General features: G+C 43.0%; 1 protein-coding gene across 1 annotated transcript in view; it reads left to right on the top strand.

The window, feature by feature from the left end:
• Positions 1–26591, top strand: part of SLIT3 (slit guidance ligand 3) — a 779517-nt gene that overhangs the window by 720887 nt on the left and 32039 nt on the right. The window contains exons 31-32 of the mRNA XM_054037022.1: positions 4097–4337; positions 7470–7600. Of these exons, the coding sequence (XP_053892997.1) occupies positions 4097–4337; positions 7470–7600 (372 nt within the window). The remainder of the gene's footprint in view (positions 1–4096; positions 4338–7469; positions 7601–26591) is intronic.

Here is a 26591-nt window from a genome sequence, read left to right as displayed (position 1 = left end):
AGCAACGTGCTCAGTATACTCCTCAGGAGCAAAATATAAATAAGTGGCGGTGCTGCCTCCTAGACTACAGTTTTGAGGACACTTTTTTGTTTAAACGGGAAAACATATTAATAGGTTGTCCAGTCCCTCTGCAAAACTATGCTGTCTGGGTAGATTGTCAGAGGGCTCCAAGAGCAATGTTCCCCTCAGCCTGTGCTAAATCCCATCATTGTGACCCCCCGAAAGCACAATGCATCAGCTCCAAACAATGGGAAAGGAACAGATTCCTAATTTATTATTGCTCTCCCCGGCACTGTTCCCTAAGAGAAGAGAATTCACTCTGAGGCAGTACTTCTGTGCACATGTGGAGTCCGGCTGTGTAATGCGACTACATTTGTGTGGCAGATGAGGGAAGCATTTGGTAATACAATAAGAAAAGTGTTGAAATGCAATTTATCCTGGAAAGCCCAGTGAGATGATGGTGGCTGACAAGGAAGAAAGAGTGTTTAGCCACATTAGTATATTTGGATTTTGTGTCATTCTGGCCTTGGACCGGAGCAATCCCCAGGGGTGATACACGTTGTAAAGTAAGCGGAGACAGCCTGAGAACTGCAGGCCAGGCCTGCTGAACAGTATTTTGCCACCTTTTTTCCCACCTCACAGTTCTATGTAATAGATTCCTGTCTGCAGTGATGACGCCGCCATGAACAGGGCCAGGCTACAGATTCGGGGGAGACTTAACAAGAGGATTATTGTGGTACAACTCAAACTTAGCAGACTCCATTTGTATAAACACTGTGTGTGGATGGGGGTGAGGAGATCATTAGGTCTCACTGGCTGCCTCCTGAAGTAGGTAGAGCTCAGCTGCTTACTCCTTGCAGCCCTTAGCCATTGGCTTATTCTTTCAAGCTTATTTGCCCGAAGAAAAGGACGGGAAACTAACTGTAAGAAAGAAAAAGGAAAGCGGAGGTTCCCTCTTGCATCTGCCTTTCCCCCAAACCAGGGATACCCTCCTACTGGCTGTGAAAGCAGGAGAGCTGCAGAAGCAGGTTCAAATGAAGAATCCAAAATGTAATCAATATTTGTACTTTACTTACTCTTCTGTTTATAAAATACTGGGCCAAATTCTGCTCTCAAATATGGTGTAAATCCAGCTTCGATAGACCTCAGAATTTGACCCATCCACATTTCCTCAGATACAAATACCTCTATTGTATGGTACCAAGATGGTCCAGTTGGTTGCCTACTGAAACATCACTAGATTTAAGTCCAACATCATTCTATCACTGCAGTGAAATATTAGAGTGTTTTGCACTCATGCCACCTGTTGAGTGAGATGTTAACTACCGTATATACTCGTTTCATTAGCCCGTTCGTTTATAATATGATCCCCCAAAATGGATAGGTGAAAATAGCATGTATGACCCTTTCATAAGCCGACCCTATATTTCAGGGGTTGGAAAACTTTGGCTCCCGGCCTGACAGGGTAAGCCACTGGCGGGTCGGGATGTTTTGTTTACTTGGAGCGTCTGCAGGTAAACAAAACTACAATGTATTAGATCAGGGATCGGCAACCTTTGGCACGTGGCCTGCCAGGGTAAGCACCCTGGCAGGCCGGGCCGGTTTGTTTACCTGCTGCATCCGCAGGTTTGGCCGATCGCGGCTCTCACTGGCCACGGTTCGCCACTCCAGGCCAATGGGGGCTGCGGGAAGCAGTGCAGGCTGAGGGATGTGCTGGCCGCCGCTTCCTGCTGCCCCCATTGGCCTGGAGCGGCGAACCACGGCCAGTGGGAGCCGCAATCAGCCGAACCTGCGGATGCGGCAGGTAAACAAACCGGCCCGGCCCTCCAGGGTGCTTACCCTGGCAGGCCGCATGCCAAAGGTTGCTGATCCCTGTATTAGATATCCAATTCAATGATTCCATAGAGTTTAAAATCATCTAATTTTGGTGTAGACCCGTTTATAAGCCGACCCCCGCTCTTTGATGCGTTACTTTTTTACCAAAAATATTTGATCTATGAACGAGTATATACGGTATTTCCTTTCTCTGGTAAATTACCCATGAGGAAATCAACAGTGAAGAGTAGAAGATTCCATAACCCAAGTTTTCTTTACAACTTCTACCTCAACAAAAGTAAGTTCATGGCTAAGCTGGAGTTTCTATGGAATACATAACAGCTGTCCTATTTGCTAACAACCATTGCACTCCTAGTAGTACTGCTTGGTAAAGGGATTAAGATTGTATTCTAACTTTACTTGGGGATGCTTTCTATATATAGTCGTGGAGCCTGGAGGTTTCATCTCCTTACAGGAAGGGAGTTTTGTTTTGTTTTGTTTTTTTAATAAGAACTGTTATTTGGCAGGATAGGTTGACTTTTAATTCTCCAGAACTGTACTGGGCATTCTAACGTTTTGTGTGTATGCATATGTCTTCCATAACTCTTATCAAAAAGGACATTGATACCATGGTTGGAATGTGAAGGATCTCTGAGCACTGAGCATGCATAACAGCAAAGTTCTGTTTGCATTCTCTGTGCACTGAGCAAAGATTTTTCATCATTTCATTTGTTATTCACAAGCTCCAGTGGTTCCAAGTGATCACAGAACTTTATGCTGTATTCATTAGCATAAAGGTTTTGTTGGTTTTGGAAAGCTATTGTAATTAGGAACTTCAGGGCATACAGCAGGTGCATTGATGTGCTTTTCTGCTTGAGCGTTTCAGTGGGATTAACAAACTGTTTGCTTAATGTGGCAGCCTAGCAGTGCTCATGGATGGTATGAGCATAGTGGGCATACTGGGTAGAAATGTTCAATCTGCTTTTTACTTTGTCAAGTAGAATTACATTGTAAGATCACTGCAGTTTTTTTACACTCTCCCTTCCCTCCTCGCCACCCCCACAATATTGTTTTTGATATTTCAATGAAGTTTCATCATTGTTGGAGAAAGCAAATAGTTTGGAACAAATTCCAGACATAATGAAGTCAGGGAAACAACACAGGAAATTGAACCATAGCAATGGTTGTAGATGTGGGCCCAAGCCTCAAAGGCCAGGTCAGATCCGAAGTTCTTGTGTGTATGCATGGTTTTGGTGCACAGATTTGGCCTATTAGACAGATAAAAGTCAGACACAAAGTATGGATCTGGATCAGAATATCCCTCTCCCCACCTCAGCTTTCATGAGTGCTCAGATATGACATTCCTGTTTTCAGTCTGTTTCTAACTATTGCAGACCTTACTGTCCTCAGAACTTCTTCAGTCCTTTAACATAACCAGAAGCTCACCTAAGAGGGATCTGATGTTCCTATGGCTGCTAGAAGCAGCATCATTAGGAAACTGCCCAGCAAATAACATGTTGTCAGTGCCTTAGTCTTAATAAGTTTCAGAAATTGTTTCACATGGCTAGAGATAGCACACACGCTTCTTTTTTTTTTTACACTTTATACATAGAGAGTATGTCTACACTGCAGTCTGGGGTGTGATTGCAGCTCAGGTAGGCATACCCATGCTAGCTTCACCCACACTAGCGCAGCTAAAAATAGCACTATAGACACAGCAGTGTAAGCGTTGGGCTAGCAACATGAGTACGTACCGAGGGTCCTCAGCTTGCTTGTACCACCAGTGCATGCTGAAGCCTGCACTACAGCCTCTACCACTATTTTTAGCCATACTAGCATGGATATGTCTATCCATGTCTACCTCGGATTGCAGTATAGACGTAGCCCTACTGTAAGGCAAACAAGTAGACCTTTTAAAACATTTAAAAGCAGGGCTTTGGCCTCATGGCTGCTGTTGTAAAAATAGAGATAGGCTCAAGCTGCAAAGTCTGAATCTGAAATGTTTCAAAGCGGTGTGTGTGTGTGTGTGTAGGGGAAGGTGAGAATCAGATCTGGAGTTTTGGCTGAGTCTCTTGCCTAATGATACCCTATTTGCATGCATGTAATTTGAAGAGGCCTCCTCCAAATATCCATGAGCAGCTAGGAATCACAATGCTATGTGGTTTATTAGACTTGGGGAGTCACAATACAATGCGGTGTTTGAATCTCAGATCCTGGAAATGCTGCCAGAGTGCTAAAGGGTTGTGATAATTATAGGTGTTTTTTTTTTTTCCCTTTAAAGCGGACTCTTCTGTGAAAATCCCCCACCAATGGTTCTGCTACAGACGAGCCCTTGTGACCACTATGAATGCCAGAATGGGGCTCAGTGCATTGTAGTACACCATGAACCAGTCTGCCGCTGCCTGGCTGGCTTCGCTGGCCAAAAGTGTGAGAAACTTATCACCGTCAACTTTGTTGGGAAGGATTCCTATGTTGAGCTGCCATCGGCCAAAATCCGTCCTCAGGCAAACATCTCCCTCCAGGTATGTTGCACAGAAGAGGTAATGGCTCATCTGTCAGCCCAGTGTCCTTCTAAGAGATAACCTTTCAGTGCTTTTCATCCCAGAGGAAGTGCATTTATTGACCTACATAATGGCAGACAGTTGGGGCCGTGTTGGGCAGGTGACAGTGGCTGCTCTGCAACTGTGCTGTCACATTATGCAGCGACTGAGATAGTCCTGTCCCTGGTTTGATCCCCAACCTCTCCACCCTGTTATCTTCTGAGATTTGCATAACAAGGTGGTATTGGCAGTTTAAACAGGGATGGTATCTTCAAATTTCCCAGTCTGGCTGCTGACGTACAGGTTCCTTCATCAGTGAATGTTTAATAGTAGGGCACAGCATTGTAAAAAGATGCTTCTTGAAATGGCTTTTTCCAGAAATTAGACTGCTCAGGCATTACTATGCATGTTCACTTAGACAAAAGTGGGTAGATTTTGGTTAAATGTCTACTTAGATCACTTCAATTTGCTTTGTGTTATGTGTTTAGAAGATGACGGAAAATAAACAGTATGGTTACCATGCCTCTCCTGCAGTATTTGTTTTTATTTTCTGGATCACAGATGCTTTGGATTGGAGCCACTAAATCCAATATTAGATCCATGTCTTTTGGAAGCCATTTGGACATACAAATACAATTTTAAAATATGCCTATGTCATTTGAATTATAATTATTTTTCCATTGGCCTACGGTAACAGAGGGAAAAATCTGCCCCTTGTAACAGTTTGTAATAAAGAGAAAAGAGAAACATAAAATTAATCTGTGACATAATATATATCTTCCATATACCACTGCTTATGCACCTGAACTGCTACTATCCCAGCCTCACCCTATGAAAGAAGCATGGCATTTCAAGTGATGAATGAGGATATGTGTGCAAGAGAGATTATCACATTAGTCTTCTTTCATTTTGCTTTATTTTCTCAGTTTAGAAAGGAAATGGCTTCTGGTGGTGCAAGTAATGTTCCAGAACTACTTGTGAGAGCGTAAATTCAACATAGTCAAAACACCAGTGGGAAAGACTTTGAAGATGGGACTACATTTCAGGATTAAGAATTGATTTTTTCAAAGGCTTATTTAGATGGTTTCTACCAAGTTTGTTCTGTTGACTGAAAAAATATTGTAAATTTTTACGTCTGCCACAAAAAAAAATCTACAAATAATATTCATGAAGGGTGTTGCCAAAAACCACAAAAGGGCCTGATCCCAAGGCAACTGAAGTTGATGGGACTCTTTCCACTAACTTTAACAAGTTTTGTATTGGGCCCAACATTACCACCACCTGTTTAGATTAATGTCTTCTATCATAGGTTAATTTATTTCAAACTAAAGGAACCATCTGGGATCATAAGATCGGAATTTTGCCTCTCTATCAAAGGCCTCACCTAGCGGGCCGGGCCAGTTTATTTAACTGCTGACGCACTGCTTCCCGCCGCCCCCATTGGCCCAGGACGGCGAACCGCGGGCAGTGGGGGCCGCGATCGGCTGAACCTGCCGCATCAGCAGGTAAATAAACTGGCCCGGCTCACTAGGGTGCATACCCTGGCGAGCCGCGTGCCGAACGTACCGACCCCTGATGTAGATAATGCAGAGGCCAACAAGTTTGTATACTCAGTTTATATGAGAGAGCAATTCACTCCATGTAGACAGATTACTTTCTCCTTTTTATTTTTTCCAAATTCTCTCATTTCAGATCATAGGAAAGTCTCTCAAAGACTCTAGAAAGTCTGATATTCTCAAGGGCTCCATTATGCCAGAGGCTAAGTTCAGAGCTTGAACCCCTTGACATTTTCCCTTTAAGTAAAATGTACAAGGAGTAAATGTCTCCCAGCAATAACTCAGAGGCTAGGCCTGCTTGTTACACAGAACACCCACAGATGGTGTTCTCAAATCTTATTTTCCAGTTTAAATATTGTTTCTGCTTCTGCTAATTAATTGCCAACAATGTAAACTTGGGATACCTCCGTGGCCATTAAAAAGGAATTAAAGAGAGCTTCCTATGAAAACATATTCATAAAAGAATGAAAATCATGCTCTCCTAAGGGGCAAGGAAGAGTGTTTGTTTAAATAAAAATAGATTAAAATATTTAACTGTTTAGTTTTGCCACTTAACTGCTACTAAAAAAACAAAAAAAACTTTGCAATATTTGTTGCAAAAATAACTCTGAGGCAGATTTTGTTCGAAGTATTTCTTGTCCTACTTTTTCTACTCTCACTTTTAGGGGTACCTCATGGGAAGGTGGATTCATCACCTGTGGGTTTAGGCTTTTGGGTATCTTTTAGGACACTAAAGATGGAAATCTAGGAGGGACTGGAAGGTTCTTATACTCTGACTCGCTTGATCACCAGTTTGAACTCAGCATGGCTTGGTGATAACTAGAGTTGAGTGAATAATTATAATGTATAATCCATTAGGCACACTTTAGTTTTTCTTTGTGTTCACAGACTGTCCATGATCAGATTGATTTTTTTGTATCAAGGCCCAGCAGCTAAATGACATCTCAGTCACTCGCTCTTTCACACAAAGACACTACATCGGGGTTAATCACATTCCGTAGTGAGATGTGAGGTTTGCACAACTGGGTTTTAAGTTCAATTTCCATTAACATTTGAAAGTGCAAGATTTAAAATTCACAGCCCATGAGCATTTGCACTAGTAAAATTCCATTGCACAAATGTTCAGGGAATGCATTGCAAAGGGCCTAAGTACATACTTTAAAAATGGGAATGGCTCTTAGCAGAACAGTATTTGCAGAATTGACCTGACTCTGCTGACCAAAGCTCATAGTGGTAGCTGAACAGCCTATATAAAATGAGGTTAGCAGCTCCTGTCCAATACCTAGAGTCCACCTTGCAAAACTCACCATTACAGTCTAAACCTTTGTTGGCAGTCTTAAGAGACACCAAGGATAGAATGGGTTTGGAATTCTCAGCTCATGGTCAACGGTTGAGGGAGTTTGGGGGAATTTGCATTGCTAATACTCTTGTTGTATCTGATTTTAAAAATGTCAGTAGAGTTGTTAGTCTAAATATAGGATCCTTCCATATGATACAGGTTTAGTGTTTCCATTTTTATTAACTCAAGCATCCTCACCTAACTGTTGATGTTTCACAGGTAGCAACAGATAAAGACAATGGCATCTTATTGTACAAAGGGGACAATGACCCTTTGGCTTTGGAGTTGTACCAAGGACATGTGAGGCTCATCTACGACACACTGACCTCTCCACCCACCACAGTGTACAGGTAAGTTCCTCAACCTAAGCTATTACAGGATGCACTGTTCCCCAAAAGATGGAGAGGTGGAACTTTCTATGAAAAATCTTTGTCAGAGTATGTGACAAGCTCTTTTATTTTTTACATATCTTTCCCAGGTTGAAATTGCATTTCCCTCCCCTCAAATATCCAATATGCCTGTTTTGTTAACTGGGAATCTTTTGTCTTCACAGACTGCAAAATTAGGGTGGTTGCATTAACCTCTGCTAAGAAGTCAGTGTTTATTATCAGTTACTTCCCAGTTGTATATGAGTTATTGCAGTTATTTCCTATTCTGAGAGAAAGGAAATACTGTGATTTCACAGATATTACAGTGTGGTAGCTTTTGGTAAATGCTGACTTTGCAACTGTCCATTGTAATCAATTTCCTCCTCTGGATATCTACAGTAATCTCAGAATCCTGAGAGAGACAGCAATAGAATATAATGCCAGTGGTATTGCCATTGAGAAAATGGACAGGAAGGGATTGACTTTATTACAGGGCAGTTGTTTTTAGAAGCATTGATACCTGCATCAACAACAAAATAAAAAGGTTAGAAAACCATAGCTATTAGAATTAAACAGAAGGGCAAGGGTGACACAAGTCATCTGGATTCCAAAAGCCTGCAATTTGGAATTTCAAACACTCCAAGGGATACAAGAGCAAATCTCAATGCATTAACCACCAAAGAGAGAACCAAAGACAAAAAGGATAGAAGCCATCTCCAAAGTGGGTTTCTTATATTAGGACCCTGACAGCAGTGCCCACAAGTCTTTCCTCCGCCAGACCCTGCTCCAGACTGACTTCCCTCTAGTCCCTGATATGCCAGACTTGTTCCATATGGTCATACCCCTCTACCCATACAGAGCCTGTTAAATTCAGTGATAGGTGCCAAGGTCTGCCTGCATGGATGTCATTGCAGGGATCAGGGCTTTATTTTATATGCTGGTGAGATTACCCAGCTTGTCTTGCTCTTAAAGGGGTAATGCCCTATCACAGCAATTATAAAGATGCAGTTTATATGCAGGTAAAGAGGATGATGCTGAAACTTTTTTCCTAAAGATTTTCTCAATACTTCATGTGAGATTTTAGTCCCCCAGAAACAAGGCAGACGTATAATTGCCTCTGTCTGTAGTTGCTGTCTCTTCCTTTTGAGAGCTGAGATATATGTAACAAACGAAAATAAATCAGTAGGCTGCTTTCTATTCATGTGGTGTAAAGACTAATTAGGCAATGCAATGATATCAGCAGGTCCTGTACTGGAACAGGAAGGCCCGTGATTAGGTCTGTGCTATTCTGTCCACCCTAGGAAGGAACAAAGGGTTTTGTTAGTGATTTTCACCAGTGATGCAGGCTTAGTGAGAGAGGCATGAAAATTTACTCTTTATTCAGCTGCTAATCCTAATTGATTCCATGTTAGACCAAAGCCAAAGTTGTTAAACAGTTTTATGCCACTAATTAGAACATAGGGGAAGGCTCATTATCTGCAGACAGCACACCAGGTGACAGATCCCAGTGGGAGCCTGCTCTCAATTGTCAATGGCAGAATGGTGCAGTGACAGGAGCTGTTTCTGACATCAGTGTGCTTTATGGATCCGCCACCTTCTGGCAAAGTTGCTAGAGATGGCAAGCATCAGTGTCCTCATTATTCCTGTGCCCTTCGTATTGATCAAGGAGGAGGTCTCCATTCAGAAAGACACCTCGTTACCATAAGATTAATGGCCTGTTCACTACGTTTTGCACCGTGTGATCTGTTGAGATGGGAAAGCTGCTGCTTAATGCGATGCCCTTTCTGAAATGTCACCCTAATCTTTTATTAGTTTAAGGAGTATAGCAGAATGGGATTAGCATGAAGCTTGATGGGAAAAGATTAGGCTGATTGAGAAAAACTGCAGCTATAGAATGTCAAAAAGAGACTTCTAAATGAATTTAAAAACTTGTTTTCCTTAAGGACGGGGGAAGGGAGAGAAACCTGCTTGTCTCCATAGATTCATGGAGTTTAAGGTCAGAGGGGACCATTAGATCATCTAGTTTGACCTTCTATATATCACAGGCAATTACATTTCATCCAGTTATCTCTATATTGAGCCCCAGTAACTTGGGTAGGACTAATGCATACCTTGTGTTAGGCTAAAACATAACTTCCAGAAAGGCATTCAGACGATAGCAAGAGGTGGAGAATCAACCACTTCCCTTGTAGTTTGTTCCAATGGTTAATCACCCTCACTGTTAAAAATGTATGCCTTGTTTCCAGTGGGAATTTGTCTGACTTCCACTTCCAGCCATAGGTTTACGTTATGACTTTCTCTGCATATTTAAAGAACCTGTTAGTACCTGGTACTTTCTTCCTGTGGATGTATTTGTACGCTGTAATCAAGTCACCTCTCAATCTCCATTTTGACAAGCTAAACAGATTGCGGTCTTTGAATCTCTCACTGTGAGGCATTTTCTTCAGCTCCAACTTTTTAATAATCTTTTAAGAATGTGGGCACCAGAATTGCCCATAGTACTGTAGTATTGGGCTCACCAGTGCCATATACAGATGTGAAATATCCTTGCTACTCCCATGTCTAATGTGGTCAAATGGGTTATGTAAAGTGATTGAACACTCCTAGGCTCACATTAGATATATACTGCCTGGCTTTGAGGAACTCTTTCAAATCTTTTGGGCCAGATTTAGCCCACCAGCACCACCAAGAGCTGTTGCACCCCAAGGGGAATATACCCGCAGGCAAGGATAAGCAGTGTTTTCACCACTGTCCTTCAGAAGTGTCTGCTGGAGAGAGGGAGGCTTTACATTCAAGCAGGGGCTCTTCAGTAGGCTCTTCATCAGTGAGGCTGCAGAGAAGATGCAGATCACCTTCTTTCCATTGTGCCAGCCCCTGTGCTATTCTGTGACCTTTGGGGCTGTCCTGGCTGTGGATGGTTCACGACAGGCCCACTAGCAGTCTTTCCATCATTGGTGATTCTGAGCCATAGTCTGCATAGTCGAGTGAACGTGGCCCAGTGGACTTAAAACTGTTGAATAGCAATGAAATAAAGATAATGAGTGACTAATATAGTTAATCTCCGGGGGAGATAAGATGTTGTTTTGGCTTTCTAACTTAGTGTTTTTCAAAAACTTTTCTTTGAGTTGTCTCAAATGCCAAGTGATCCATAATGTTCACACATTGTTCTTTTTAAAATGTCATCCTAAAGACCCTTGCATGGCAAACTGCCTGGAATGATCTCAGTTTATCTGATTATAATGGGCTCAGTTGACCCTCCCTGGCTTTGAACCTGCTGTTTCAGTGTATTTTAAACTTGGGCTTTGGATTATTAAACCATCCCCGCAAGCTAATGATGGTGTAAGGAGTGCTAGAAAGATGGATGAGGAGTGCATGCTGGGTTCTGTCAGATTTATTTCCCCTCTTGTTAGTATAGTGCCAGTAACATGTTGTACTCCTCAAATGGTATTATTAAGAAAAGGAAAATCTGTATCTATAAATTTGAACTTCACCTCACCTGCTTTGGAGTTTTGAGATGACAGGCTTCTTTAGGGCTGTTACCCTGGAGGATTAATCAAGCTTGGTGAAGCAAAATGATAATGGCTTGCTAGCAGGCCAGGTGAAAGTAGCTTATGCTGCCTATTGGGTGTGTTGCTTTGTTTTTGTAGTCTCTGGTTGGGTTAGGGGAAACACATTGCAGGATCTTACTTGCTCCCTTCAGTGCATTTGTTTAAGTAGAATTGTTATGCAAAGTTAATTAGGAAAAGACTAATTGGCTGTTCGTTCTGGACCCACTTTAAATTTCTCCTCTCCTGCATTATGACTTGGATGGAAAAGTCAAAGTTTGAATTAATGTTTTCTTGAGTACTAGCCATAAAGTCAGGTAGAAATCAGCAAATATCCATTGTATGAGATTATACAAAGTATATTGCCATTTATCGCCAAGCTGGAAGGAGATGGAAGTTAATGTATGAAAAACTCTAGATTAAAATTGGCCTTTAAGAGAACATCCTACTGCCCTATTATGGGTGAGGATCACTTTTGAATAGCAAATTAAAGATAACCTGAACCTCATGGTAAACAAAGGATCCACTCTGTACAGAGGCATTGCTATTCATTGTTTCCTCTCATCACTTTAATTATTCCTGAGGATATATGTAGGAAAACAAAATTCTGTTTTGTGAGCATTCTAGTTTTTAAAGCCAGATTGCACCAATAATAATAACATACGCCATAGACTTTTCACCCAGTAATTTCTGCAGTGGGGAGAATTACTCTTCCCTACTATATTACTGAACACTATCGAACCCAATAATGAGTGGTTAAACTAGAATGTATCTTTTAGAAGGATAACCAGTCTCAGTTGAAAAACTCCAAGTGATGATGAACTTACTACTTCCTCCTGCTGAGCTGGTCCAGTGGTTAAAACTCCAAATTGGAACTAAGATGCCACTTTCTAAATCCAACTTCAAGCCATTAGATTTACTTCATGCATTTGTCTTCTAGAGTAAAGAGCTTCTTAATTTCAGCTATCTTCTATTTCTGTTATGTTCTTGATCCAGAGCATGACCTTATTCTCTGCTTCTTTATTTACACTGATGTGAACTTCAGTGGAATTATTCCTTATTTAACGGCTCTGAGTGAGATCAGACTTTGGCCAATAATCTGATAATGTAATGCTCTCCATGGTAACTGACATGTTGCAACCAGACTGTCACTTCAGGTGAAGAATGAGAAGCAGAAGTCAGTGATCTCCTAAGAAACATAGAATGTATTTTCATGCAAATTTCCTGGCAGCAATAAAAATGTAGAAATGTAAATTATTAGTATTAATTCTGCTTACCATATTGACTGTTTCTCTTTCAGTCTCTAATCCCAAATAATGCCAGAATTCTTTACAAAATTTAGAAGAATGTTCAGCTAGTGTCTACTGCATAAAATATAGATATTACATAAAATGCCATTAAATAGTCTACAAAAAAAATTTGTGATCTGATTAGTATGTGTATAGGAAGCATGGCTGTTCTTATAGTTAAAGCACAAGACCTGAAGTCAGAATAGTTGAGGTTGGTTTTTTTTCTTGGTTCTGCCACAAGCTTTCTATGTGACCTTGAAAAGGACACAGGTGTAAATCCTGTTCATGGTACATGTCTCAAGTAATTGGGTTAGGTGCTGGGGATCTCTCAGAGACAGGATTTCTTCCTCCACAAGGCTGCAGAATAGAAATGGATTCTCTCATGCCCAGAGAAGGGCCCTCAAAGTGCTCGAGTGTTACTCTGTGCCTATTGTTGAACCTTTTTACAGAGCGCAATGATTGATGGGGCAGAAGGGCATGAGGTCCACCAGATCTTAACCCATCTATCCTTATCCACTGTCAATCATACTCCAAAGCGTGTGATAGGTAACTGTCAACCCCTGCAGAGCTGGGTTCTGTAGTGTGCAGCGGGTGCTGGCTCCCTGCGCATCTTCCTCAAATCCTTCCTCAAGCAGTGGAATCGCAACAGTTCCCCTGTATGTAAAAACCTCCAGCAGGCAGGGAAAGGGAGACAGGATATTCCCCTTATATCTCTGTACCTCCAACTGTTCATCAGTAAAAGGTAATATGACTTCCCTGCCCCACAGAGAGTTCAGCCTTACTTCTTTAATGCATTGAGCTCCACATAAGAAAAGTGCTATAGGAGTGCAAAAGCATTAATTACCATTAGAATAATTATTAGAGTTTGTCAAATACAATATTCACCAGAAGTCTGATTGCAGAAGCTGACTGTCTGTACAACTCGTCCTTTTTATTCCAATACCTTTATCCCCTGCAGCTTTTGCTGTGTTGATCCCCACTGGGATCTCTATTTGATGCTGCTGAATGGTCTCCAAATAGACTGTTTTCAGAGATTTCCATGAGACATCAGCAGGTCCTTAACAGTTATGAGTATTTGCAATTCATTTTGTTCTCTCTACTGCACTTTCATTTTTTCAGGTCCCCCTTAGAGATTTTGCATCAAATATAATGAAAGCAACTGGCATTAATCTCTGACCTGCACAGTAAATGTTGTAAAATTCAAATGTACTTATACATCTTGCATGAGCCAAGGCAAAGGATGGATGAATTCAGGCTTAGGAATCAAATACTTGATTTTGTGTTATTCAGGAACAGTCTGCTTCTGAATGCTTTGAGGGTATAGTTTCATCCTTCAGGATTCATTTGGATTTATATAGGCAAAATCCTGTTGGCATTAACAGATGTTTTATATGTCATTCCCTCAAGTATCTGTGATGAGAATATATGCTTAAAAGATATTGGGGTTTTTTTATATCTTAGCTATCTGTCCTGTACTCAATACATAATAACGGAGTGTCTAGGAACAATATTAACCTCTAGAAACCAAATCCAGATGCTCTACGCTAATGTTTTATAGGTTTATTTCCAACCTCAGGTAAACCAGTACCATTGACTTTATAACAACGATATCTATCTCTTATATCGCACTTTACATCAGTAGCTCTCCAAACACATTACAAAGGAGGTCAGTATCACTATTCTAAGTCGTAAGTTAGCATTAGCCACACTCTAGTTTGCAAATTGCTCTGCAATATTGTGTCACGGTGTTGTAAAAAGGAGAAAACTACAACACCCTGTGCAGCTGCCATACAATAAAACAATAAAACTGCTTCTAAGCAGTGGACAATAGTCAAAATGTAATGGGGTTTGCAAGGCCTTCTCCTGTACCTGAATCAGGTGTTCAGCAGTATTGGTCAAAAGAAGAATTAAGAGGTGGCGTATATATAGGCACTTAATAAACAAAGCAAATGGAAAAATGGAAGGCGGATGTTGTAATAGGCTGAATCAGTGGTGGGTAGGTAGGGTTAAATCCTGAGGGATGCTGAGTACCTGTAAATCTGTTGATTACAGTGGCAGTTGCAGTGTTTCTACTTTCCAGGATCAGGTCCTTAAATCCTTATCCAATGAGAAGAAAATGATTGTAAATCAATATATCACTATTTCCTTTTATTTCTGTGACATTCTGCCTGATATTGTGGAGGTTTAAGTGTGAACAGAAATCGCTAGTAAATATTCGGGAATTCATTTGGGTGTGTTGGAGAGTACTTGTCACCTGTTCCTTGTATTGAGTGGCTGGGATGAGCTGGAATAAATTCAGTGCAGGTTTTCTGTTAGGAACTGCATGGCCACAGCAGGTGTAATTGTTAAATTATAAGAATGTCCTCCACCCCAGCAGGTAATTGATTTAGTCTTCAGTCTATCCACAATATATCATTGCCTCCTTTATGAGAACTTGACACTTAAAATATGACAGAGCAGAGCAAAGTTTTCTGACACCCAGTGAGCACAAGTAAAAGCAAATTGATACTAGACCAGCTTTCACGTAGTTCTCTTTCTGCATGTTGGAACCATGGTCTCATGCTGAAATCCACTTCCAGTGACTATGTGAGAGAGGCATGCAAACCCAAGCCAGTTGTTTTCTAAATGTCCTAAAAGATCATTGGTCCACAATAAAATGTTCTGTTGTCAACAATGGCCAATACTAGATACTTCATCGGAAGGTGCAAAGACCCCCATAATGCAATATTATGGAATAAAACTGCTTATAGAGAAAATAACTTTCTAAGCTCTCCACCCACTAGTAGATGATTAACACCCAAAGCATAAGAGTGTTCTAGATTTTTTTGTTGAGTTATTTCAATACATGTACCTGGTTTCTTCAACTCTACATCGTTCCCCTTCTCGGCACAAACGCCCTAAGCATGTGCGACCTGCTTTCAATATAGCCAAACTGAAGGATGCTCAATGTTTCAACAAATTCCAGAAGAGCCTTGATGACAAACTGACATCCCACAGACATCCCACGGACAACTGTAACCGAAAAGTGGGGCCAGTTCAAGCAGATAGTGACTGACACAGCAATAACATCTCTTGGACCAAAGAAAAGAACACATCAGGATTGGTTTGATGAGAACCAAGAAGAAATATGCTCAGCACTGGAAGTAAAGAGAAAAGCCTTTGTCGAATGGCAGAATGACCTCTCCTTAGTCTCTAAGCGGGACTATTTCAAGTACCTTCAGAGCAAAACACAGAAAGACCTCTGTCAGATACAAGATAACTGGTGGGAGAGCAAAACCAAAGAAATTGAGCACTATGCTGAGACCCACAACTTAAAGATGTTCTTCAGTGCTATTAAGACTGTCTATGGACCTACTAAACCAAGGACCACACCATTGCTCTCATTAGACAGCACAATGCTGATTAAAGATAAAGATGGCATCAACGAAAGATGGCGAGAACACTTTAGCAACCTTCTCCATAGACCATCAACTGTGAATAATATTGTCCTCAATGAAATTCCACAACAACCTGCTATGACAGAACTTGACTTTCCACCCACTATAGATGAGATTAAGAACGCTGTTAGCCAGATAAGTCCAGGGAAAGCTCCTAGAAAAGATGGGATACCAGCAGAGATATACAAAGCAGCAGGTCCACCAGCACTAGCAGCGTACCACAGCGTGATCATCAACATCTGGGAGGACGAAAACATACCACAGGACCTCCGCGATGCTATTATTGTCTCTCTTTTCAAGAACAAAGGCAGCAAAGCAGAATGTGGAAACTATAGAGGCATATCCCTCATCTCCATTGGAGGGAAGATCATCGCCCGCATCATCTTGAACCGCCTAATAGCCAGTATTTCCGAGGCAAATCTACCTGAAAGTCAATGTGGTTTTCGACCTGGCAAGAGCACAGTCGACATGGTGTTTGCTGTCAGACAAATACAAGAGAAGTGCATTGAACAGAACATGCACCTGTATGCTGTCTTCATAGATCTGACAAAGGCGTTTGATACCGTCAACAGGAAAGCCCTTTGGACCATTCTATCACGACTTGGCTGCCCAAGAAAATTTGCCCAGATTATATGCCTTTTTCATGACAGCATGACAGGCGAAGTATTGTCTGATGGAGCCACATCAGCCCCCTTTAACATCACCAATGGTGTGATACAAGGATGTGTTCTCGCTCCTGTCCTATTTAACCTGTTCTTTGCATGTGTCCTTAACCATGCAATGAAAGATATGGACCGAGGTATATACTTGAAATACCGGCACGATGGTTCACTTTTTGACCTCTGTCCCCTGAATGCAAAGACTAAGACAGTGCAGAAACTCCTTCTTGAGGCACTCTTTGCTGATGACTACGCCCTCATGGCGCACACTGAAAATGATCATTTTCAGTGTGCGCCATGAGGGCGCAGTCATCAGCAAAGAGCACATTGTCAACAAGTTTGCTGAGGCCTCGCAACTTTTTGGACTCTCAGCCTCGGAAAGACAGAAGTTCTCAATCAACCTGCACCTGGATCAAATGCTTCTGTCCCAAGTATCTCCATTGACGGCACTCAGCTGAAAGGAGTGGAGAACTTTAAATACCTGGGTAGTGTCATATCCAGTGATGGATCACTGGATAATGAGATCAATGCATGAATATCCAAAGCAAGCCTTGGCTGTCTGCATGTCATACTTTTAAATCACCACAACATCCAGATTTCAACAAAACTGCTTGTGTACAGAGCTGTTGTTCTTTCATCTCTTTTGTACGGGTGCGAAACATGGACACTATATAGGCGTCACATCAAGCAGCTCGAAGCATTTCACATGCGCTGCCTCCGCAGCATCATGAAGATCCACTGGCAAGACAAAGTGCCCAATCTCGAGGTCCTCGAGAGAGCCCAGATGACAAGCATCGAAATGATGATCATGAAGTCACAGCTACGTTGGACCGGTCATGTTCACCACATGGATGCCAACAGAATCCCCCGTCAGCTTCTGTATGGTGAGCTCTCCCAGGGCATCCGGCATATAGGTCGTCCACAGAAACATTACAAGGACACCATCAAAGCCAATCTGCAGTACAGCAGTATCAAACCTAGGGACCTTGAGGACACCACCAGCGACAGAACACAGTGGCGAGCAGCAGTCAGAAATACCTGCATCGCCTTTGAGGAAGACCGCTGCCGGCGTCTACAAGAGGCATGCGAACGACGTCACAGAGCATCAGCAGCGCACAGTTCACTGACCGCGAACTTCCCATGCACCATCTGCAGCAAAATGTGCACCTCTAGAATTGGCTTGTACAGTCATCAGAGGGCACACCATGAGACCAACAATAGATGATCTGCACAGATTTGTCATCATCGGATCGATGGACTACCAAAACCGGGTGCAGAAGTTAGGCTTGCTCCTTTATAACTCCCAGGGTCACCCTAGTGCCTTTTTAGCAGGTAGGTAAGACATTTGCTACTCTCCAGGTCTCCAAACAGGAGTGGCGTTTGTTTATTTTCAGGGCAGGGGAAGCATGTACTTATTAATACACTGCCACCAGAAAATAAAGTGGAAAGTATTTCATTTCCTGGCTATATATCAGGTTTCTAACTAGACACTAGTGCTCTTTCTTAGTGCCTAGCTTCCAATTTCAGCTGAACAATTTTATCTGCTCCTTGTCATTCAAGCTGGAAGCATTTTAAATTACCTTCAGCAGCAGCAGTGGTCACTGTCACTAACAACTGCTGGTGCAACTCGGGGGGGAGGGATAGCTCAGTGGTTTGAGCATTGGCCTGCTAAACCCAGGCTTGTGAGTTCAATCCTTAAGGGGGCCACTTAAGGATCTAGGGCAAAATCAGTACTTGGTCCTCTAGTGAAGGCAGGGGGCTGGACACAATGACCTTTCAAGGTCCCTTCCAGTTCTAGGAGATGGGATATCTCCATAAATTTATTTATTAATGGTGTGTACCAACACATTTTCAAAAGCATAAAAGAAGGCCATTGTTGGTGGGGGTTTTAAGCACTCCTTATTCTAGAATGGACCCTTGAAGATACTTGCTACATTTTCTTGTCAGAAGAGGCAAAGGATTTATGCCATACTGAATGCTGAAGCCAACATTGCTTTCAGTGGTGATTGGACAGTAGGTCTAAAAATTAAACCCAGCAGCCATGTTTCATTGTGAGGCATGCATGTGCAGGTCAAGCTTTCCTTCTGCTTGGTGGCCTCATTCTTGCGAATGATACAGGTACCTAAATGTAAAATAATTCTATTCTCTGACCAGTTAGGATTCTTGCATTTCAGTACTTGTCTTCTACAAGTCACTTGTCTTAGAGCTACAAGTCATTCAGGGCTGGTCTTCACTACTGTTGTAAATCGAGCTAACTTACGCTTATGTAAACAACATAACTGAAGTTGACGTAGTTAGATCCACTTACCGCAGTGGCCCCACTGCGCTGTGTTGATGGGAGAGCATCTCCCATCAACTTCCCTTACGCCTCTCGGGGAGGTGGAGTACACAAATTGATGGGAGAGTGCTCTCCCGTCGACTTAGCGTGTTTTCACCAGACCCACTAAATTGACTCGCTGCATCGATTGCAGGAGTGTCAATCTACCAGGTAGTGTAGACATGCCCTCAGTCCTTGCCAGTCCTTCTGTGGTGACTGCAGTCATCCATATTTTCTCGGGGTGCAATCTTTTTATTATGAAAGCTGAACTTACAAATGTAGAATTATGTACAAAAAATAACTGAATTGAAAAATAAAACAATGTAAAACTTTAGAGTCTATAACTCCACTCAGTCCTACTTCTTGTTCAGCCAATCGCTCAGACAAACAAACTTGGTTACAATTTGCAGGACATAATGCTGCCCGCTTCTTCTTTGCAATGTCACCTGAAAGTGAGAACAGGTGTTTGCATGGCAAAGTTGTAGCCGGTGTCTCAAGATATTTACGTGCCAGATGCACTAAAGATTCATATATCCTTCATCTTCAACCACCATTCCAGAGGACATGTGTCCATGCTGATGATGGGTTCTGCTCAATAACAATCCAAAGCATAGCGGACCAATGCATATTCATTTTCATCATATGAGTCAGATGTCACCAGCAGAAGGTTGATTTTCTTTTTTGGTGGTTCGAGTTCTGTAGTTTCTGCATCTGAGTGTTGCTCTTTTAAGACTTCTGAAAACATGCTCCACACCTCATGCCTCTCAGATTTTGGAAGGTACTTCTGATTCTTAAACCTTGGGTCGAGTGCTGTAGCTATTTTTGGAAATTTCACATTGGTATCTTCTTTGCGTTTTGTCAGTTCTGCTGTGAAAGTGTACTTAAAACAAACATGTGCTGGGTCACCATCCAAGACTGCTATAACATGAAATATATGGCAGAATGCAGGTAAAACAGAGCCGAAGACATACAGTTCTCTCTCAAGGAGTTCAGTCACAAATTTAATTCACGCATTATTTTTTAATGAGCATCATCAGCATGAAAGCATATCCTCTGGAATGCTGGCTGAAGCATGAAGGGGCATACGAATGTTTAGCATATCTGGCACATAAATACCTTGTGATGCCGTCTACAAAAGTGCCATGCGAATATCTGTTCTCACTTTCAGGTGACATGGTAAATAAGAAGCAGGCAGCAGCTTCTCCGGTAAATGTAAACAAACTTGTTTGTCTCAGCGATTGGCTGAACAAGAAATAGGACTGAGTGGACTTGTAGGCTCTAAAGTTTTACATTTTTTTTTAATGCAAAAAATATATACATTTGTAAGTTACACTTTCATGATAAAGAGATTGCACTATGGTACTTGTATGAGGTGAATTGAAAAATACTATTTATTTTATCATTTTTACAGTGCAAATATTTGTAATAAAAATAATAATATAAAGGGAGCATTAAATTTTTTTAGTTAATCGCGTGAGTTAACTGTGATTAATTGACAGCCCTAATATCCAAGATCAATCTCTGGCTTAAAAAATAAATTCAGATTGACTTGGATCTGAACACTGCCATTACTCCTGATGTTTCAACCAGTTTTCCATCCAGGATATAAATATCCACTTGTGGGAGGCATCTGAGGGGTGATCCAGAGATTGGTGTTGGGTCTAGTCTTCCTAACATCTGTGGGGCATATTCTTGGCTGGAGTAAAATATCATAGCTCCACTGACTTCAAAGCAGGGACAGTTTACACCAGATGAGGATCTGTTCCTGTATTAAAAATCTGGGAGAGGGGGGGTCAAGAGCATGTTAATTATATTTTGCAATGGCATAAAAAGTCTGTTTTTTCTCTCCAAATGTTTGTAGCATTATAGCAGGGGTCGGCAACCTTTCAGAAGTGGTGTGCCGAGTCTTCACTTACTCACTTTAACTTAAGGTTTCGCGTGCCGGTAATACATTTTAACGTTTTTTAGAAGGTCTCTCTCTATAAGTCTATATTATATAACTAAACTATTATTGTATGTAAAGTAAACAAGGTTTTCAAAATGTTTAAGAAGCTTAATTTAAAATTAAATTAAAATGCTGATCTTACGCCGCCGGCCCACTCAGCCCGCTGCCAGCCTGGGGTTCCGTTCACCTAGTTCAGCAGTGGGCTGAGCTGGGCCTGCAGGACCCCAGCTGGCAAGGGCCGGCAGCCAGGACCCCAGACCGGGGGTGCAGTTGTGAATGTGTGTGGGGGGTGCAGGAGCTTCCGTTTAGTGCTCAGGGTGGGGGTGGAGATGTGGGAGGGTGCAAGAGTCAGAACGGGGGCTGGAGGTGTGTGAGGGGGTGCAGGGGTCAGGGCTGAGTGCTGGGTGTGTGTGAGGGAATGCAGGGGTCAGGGCAGAGGGCTGGGTGTGTGGAGGGGGTGCAGGGGTCAGGGCTGGGTGTGTGGGGGGTTGCAGGGGTCAGGGCAGAAGGCTGTGGGGGGGTTCAGGGGTCAGAGCAGAGGGCTGGGTGTGTGTGTGGCGTGGGGTTCATGGGTCAGGGCAGAGGACTGGGTGTGTGTGAGGGGGTTCAGGGGTCAGGACAGAGGGCTGGGTTTAGGGGGGTTCAGGGGTCAGGGCAGAGGACTGGGTGTGTGTGAGGGGGTTCAGGGGTCAGGACAGAGGGCTGGGTTTAGGGGGGTTCAGGGGTCAGGGCAGAGGGCTGGAGGTGTGAGGGGGTGCAGGGGTCAGGGCAGAGGGCTGGGTGTGTGTGAGGGGGTTATGGGGTCAGGCAGAGGGCTGGGTGTGTGTGAGGGGGTTATGGGGTCAGGCAGAGGGCTGGGTGTGTGGAGGGGTGGAGGGGTCAGGGCAGAGGGCTAGGTGTGTGGGGGGATACAGGGGTCAGGGCAGAGGGCTAGGTGTGTGTGAGGGGGGTCAGGGCAGAGGGCTGAGTGTGTGTGGGGGGTTCATGGGTCAGGGCAGCGGGCTGGGTGTGTGGGGGGGGTTCATGGGTCAGGGCAGAAGGCTGGGTGTGGGTGGGTGGTTCAGGGTTGAGGGCTGGGTGTGGGGGTGGTTCAGGGGTCGGGGCAGCGGGCTGGGTGTGTGTGAGGGGGGTCAGGGCAGAGGGCTAGGTGCGTGAGGGAGTTCAGGGGTCAGGGCAGAGGGCTGGGTGTGTGAGGGGGGGTTCATGGGTCAGGGCAGAAGGCTGGGTGTGTGTGGGGGGTTCAGGGGTGAGGGTCGAGGGCTGGGTGTGGGGGTGGTTCAGGGGTCAGGGCAGAGGGTTGGAGGGGATATGCCCCGTCCCCACCCCCACCCTTTTCTCCAGGGCCCTGTCCCCACCTCTTCTCTGCCTCCTCCCCGGAGCAGCGACCACGCGGTGGCTCCACTCCGCTCCACTCCCCCTCCCCCTCGCAAGGGCGATCAGCTGATCGGCGCGGGGGGTGAAGGGGCAGGAAAGCACCACACTGGGGGAAGAAGTGGGGGTGGGGGGAGCTTGGCTGCCGGCATGACCAAACTTCTGCCTCCTGCCCCCGCAGGAGAAATCAGTGGGCAGGGGGACTGAGTAGGGCCAGGACCCCGGCAGGCAGCAGCAGCTGTGCCATCAAAAAGATGGCATGCGTGCCGCAGGTTGCCGACCCCTGCATTATAGCTTTCATTGTTGGCAGGTGTGCTGCAGGTATCGAATTATGAGTGGAGATTGGATACGCACAGCTTGGCTTAATGATCATTTAGGGAGATACATACTGTAATCAGCTGTAAGCATTTCAAGGTTGTAAACGCCAAGGAGAGAGGGGAACTGTTTAGGGTGGTCTAAGGAGCTATAACTCGGCAAAATGGGATAAAAAAAGCAAAGGGAAACTGAGACACCACTGATGAGATCTGGTAGGCTGTGGAACTGACTCGAAACCTTGTCACTAGAGTCATTTCAAACTGGACTGAACACAACAACACAGAATATGCTGTGGGGAATAATCCTGCACTGGCCGAGGGGCTGGATATAAGTAATTTGATAGGTCTTTTGCATTCATATTTCTCTGATCCTGAGTTTCATTCACATAAATTTTCATGTATAATATACATTTTAATTTGGCTTCAGATGATGTTAGTACTAAAAGTGACAGAACATTGCAGCAATGGCTACAAATGCTACCGTAATTCATTCATTTTGCTTTTATTGCCATGAGGAAGTTTACGTTAATTTTAGCTCAGGGGCTAATTTAAATTATAATTGGAATTAAGGATGGGCGAGAACCACAAGTAAAATTCAGCAGAGATACAAAGCTGTCAGAGATGGAGCTCCCTGTTTCTGCCCCATCGTTCCTCATTGCAGACCCCAAATGATATTTCTTCACCTTGGCACACCTCTTCCAGAATTTGTCCTGCTCTGCTGTGAGGTTATTAGAGTCTATTGAAGAGTGGTTTCACGTTGCTTTCTTTTGTTCTGTGCTTTAACAATTCCCTCACTTTAGCCTTTTCCATTGTGTCAAAGTTAGACTCAGGAGTCCTAGTTTGTCAGACCACTCTGTTTTATTAGCACAGCGCTCTGCTAATAGCACATTCAGATAATGTGAGCCCCCATGCAAGATTCAAACAGTCTTATTTATACAGATAAAAGGGTGTGAACTAAACAAAGGGACAGAGAGAGCAAAATTGTAAAATTTGCATGGGGCACAATATGCATATTCTGCTTCCTTATTAACTCTTATCGATCTAAGGCTAATGCTTCACCAATTGCCCTTAAGTGGGGCAATTCATTAAGCAGTTAATGTCTGCTTTCCTGCCCCCTGGCTTGCAGCATTTCTCATTTCTACTTAAAGGTACATACAGCATTCTTTAATTCATTCCATTTCTTTAATATAATTCATTTCACTTCACAATCCCTCCTTTTGGTCAAGCTTACGCAAAGACCAACAATTACTGGGTTCTACATATTAATTGTTCTTTATCTCTTGGTTCATCAGTGATATTTCAAAATCATCATATTAGCACTCTGTTTCGGGGGAGTCACTTGGGTGGCATACCTTACACAATTCTGGATACAACAGGAGATTAGCTGAAAACATACAAAATTCATTAGGATTTCAAACAGGATAGGATTTCAAACACCCTGAAACAACCAGTTTCCTATGCCAGAGAAATTGGACAGGTTACTTAGCCACTTCCATAAAGAACTCGGCTCTTCATGGGGAAGATATGCGATTTGTTCTAAGTAACTAGCACAATCTATTACCTCATTGGTGTCGTCAGGTATGAACACACAACATTCTTTTCCAATGAGAGCACAGGTCCCTCCTTTGGCCACCAGCACTATGTCCAGTGCCTGACGGTTTTGGAGGGCCATCTGTCAGATTGCCCCTGTTTCTTTGGCCAGGGTTTTTTAAACTCTCTCCGGTTTCATTTGCCATTATTTCAACTACTGCTTGTAACCTCAGGAGCCTTTTTGCATGGTGTTGATTGTATTGTTTTCACTAAGGTTACTGTAGGGGGAACATGAAATTGATTTTTCCATTTGATCCTCATGTTAAGAAAAAATTTCATATCCCCATATCCAGCCCGCCACTTTTTAGTTTTGTTCGAATAATCCCATACACCATTGGCCACAATATGCTGAAGGCAATGGCTTTTTCCCAATCCAGCCCTGTCCCCTTACACACCCAACACCAATGACCTTTTCCCTCCACCACACTTATCCATTTAGATACATTTATTCCCACTGCTTCCCAAGGATACGTCTTCACTAGCCGCCGTATCGGCGGGTAGCAATCGATTTATCCGGGATCAATATATCACATCTCATTAAGACGCGATATATCGATCCCAAACGCACTCACCGTTGACTCTGGAACTCCACCAGAGCGAGTGGCGCTAGCGCAGTTGACTGGGGAGCTGCGGTCATCGATCCCGCGCCGTCTGGACCCCAGGTAATTCGATCCAAGATACTTCGACTTCAGCTACGCAAGTAGTTGTGTATCTTTGATCGATCCCTTCCCCCCTTCCCCCAGTGTAGACCAGCCCCAAGTGTCATTATTGTTCCATGTTTTGTTAAACGGACGAGGTCCTCCAGTGAGGCCTGGGGAATTGAGTGGGATTGCCAGGACAGGAACACCAGCTTGAGAGTGGACTGGGATGTGGCTGCAGACCCAGCAATTAGAAATATTAAGGGTCTGAGCTATCCACACTTGCTGCTGGATAAAAGAATTGTCATTGTGGACTCCCCAGACCTTAAGACACCAGCAGCCGAGGAACAGGCGCCACCAGAGGTGCATGTTGGAGGCAAGGCCCTTCTGGTTCTGACAACCTCAACTGAGGGAACCGCAGTCATGGTTTTACATCCACCAGGCAGCACGCGCTAGGCTTACTACTGCTTCTTTTTGGGCCTTGCTTTAGGTCGTCGTCTGCTTCTGGCAACCCTTACGAGAGTGTAGATGGTAAGGTATTGCAGGCTGTTCCTCTACGTCTTCTTCTGGAGTTAAAATTGACTCAGCGTGGTCCTGAGGTGATGATTGGTGTGCTGGGGGTGGTGCCTTTTTACACTGCAAAGCATGTATCCACGCTGTGATGCCAGACAGTTTAACAGCCGTCTGGATAGTAAGCAGTACCTGATGATTCTTTGATGTCCTTTAAGTCTCTTTACATTATAAAATTCTGCTCCTACATATCCCCCTTTTGACACTAAGTTTATTAATCGCCAGTGTCACTTCTTATTTAGTCCACGTAATAGAAAATACTGGGAGGTGATTTGGGCCTGTGGCTCTAGCTTTGCATACATTTGTTTTATCCAACAGCACATTTCGAACATTCCAATTAAACCCACATACAATTTAAAACCAAAAACAATTAGGGTTAGTAACATTAGTATGCCATTAGTTGTGGGAGACCATTCAGAAAATATGTTATACCAATGGTAAGCAATTATGTCTTTCTGCAGTGGCAATTCTTAACATGTTGCCATTTGCATGTATAATATGAATGGTTCGGTTTCCCAGATTGCCTTTTTGTTTGTTTTAGGAACTATGTTACCTTTTTACCTTTTGTAAACACAGTACTTACATTACATTTACATTTGTCTATTGGAAGGTTGCTAACACTTCCATTCTTTTAAAACACTTTCCCCCCCCCAAGAATTAACACATACACATAGCCCATTATACAGTACTTTGGTCTCATTATTCATTTTATCCCACATACAGGATCCTAGTGAGATGTCTTTACTACAGGGCTTTGGAGCAACAGGCATGGATAATCATACCCAATTTTATTTGTTTCTGTATTAGGTTGTCCTGTAGCTGGTATCAGCTTTTTCTGAAGGACAAAAATAACATTTTTCTACCCCTTTTGGGGTGGCATTCATTATTGCTTAAAATATTCCTTTCTTTCACAAATACCCTTGCTGATTGCAGGCAAAACAAGAGGAATTACCTCCATATTTTCCTGTGTTTTTGTCCTATAGGCAGGCCAGATTTCAATGGCTTCTATCTTTTAAGAGTTATGGGGAAATTATCCCACTGTTCAGTCATTAAATCCATGAGGTGGTGTACCTCAGTTTTTCCTTTACAGCAGTCCAAGTTTACAGTGTCTTTCCTGCTGTGTTAAGCTTTAAGTTTGTTCACAGGTAACAGCTGAAAAGAATCATTATCATAAAGGATTTTTCAAAAATCATACACAGTATACATTGTTACAGGGGTACTTATTAATATTAAATTTATTTTAATTAAAGGTATCTTGTTATACCGTGCCTTTTATTTAGACAATTTGTTTGCTGACC

Source organism: Malaclemys terrapin, chromosome 8 (assembly GCF_027887155.1).
Source record: "Malaclemys terrapin pileata isolate rMalTer1 chromosome 8, rMalTer1.hap1, whole genome shotgun sequence".
In the NCBI taxonomy this organism is placed as follows: Eukaryota; Metazoa; Chordata; order Testudines; family Emydidae; genus Malaclemys; species Malaclemys terrapin.
This window is presented reverse-complemented; position numbering and strand designations above follow the sequence as displayed.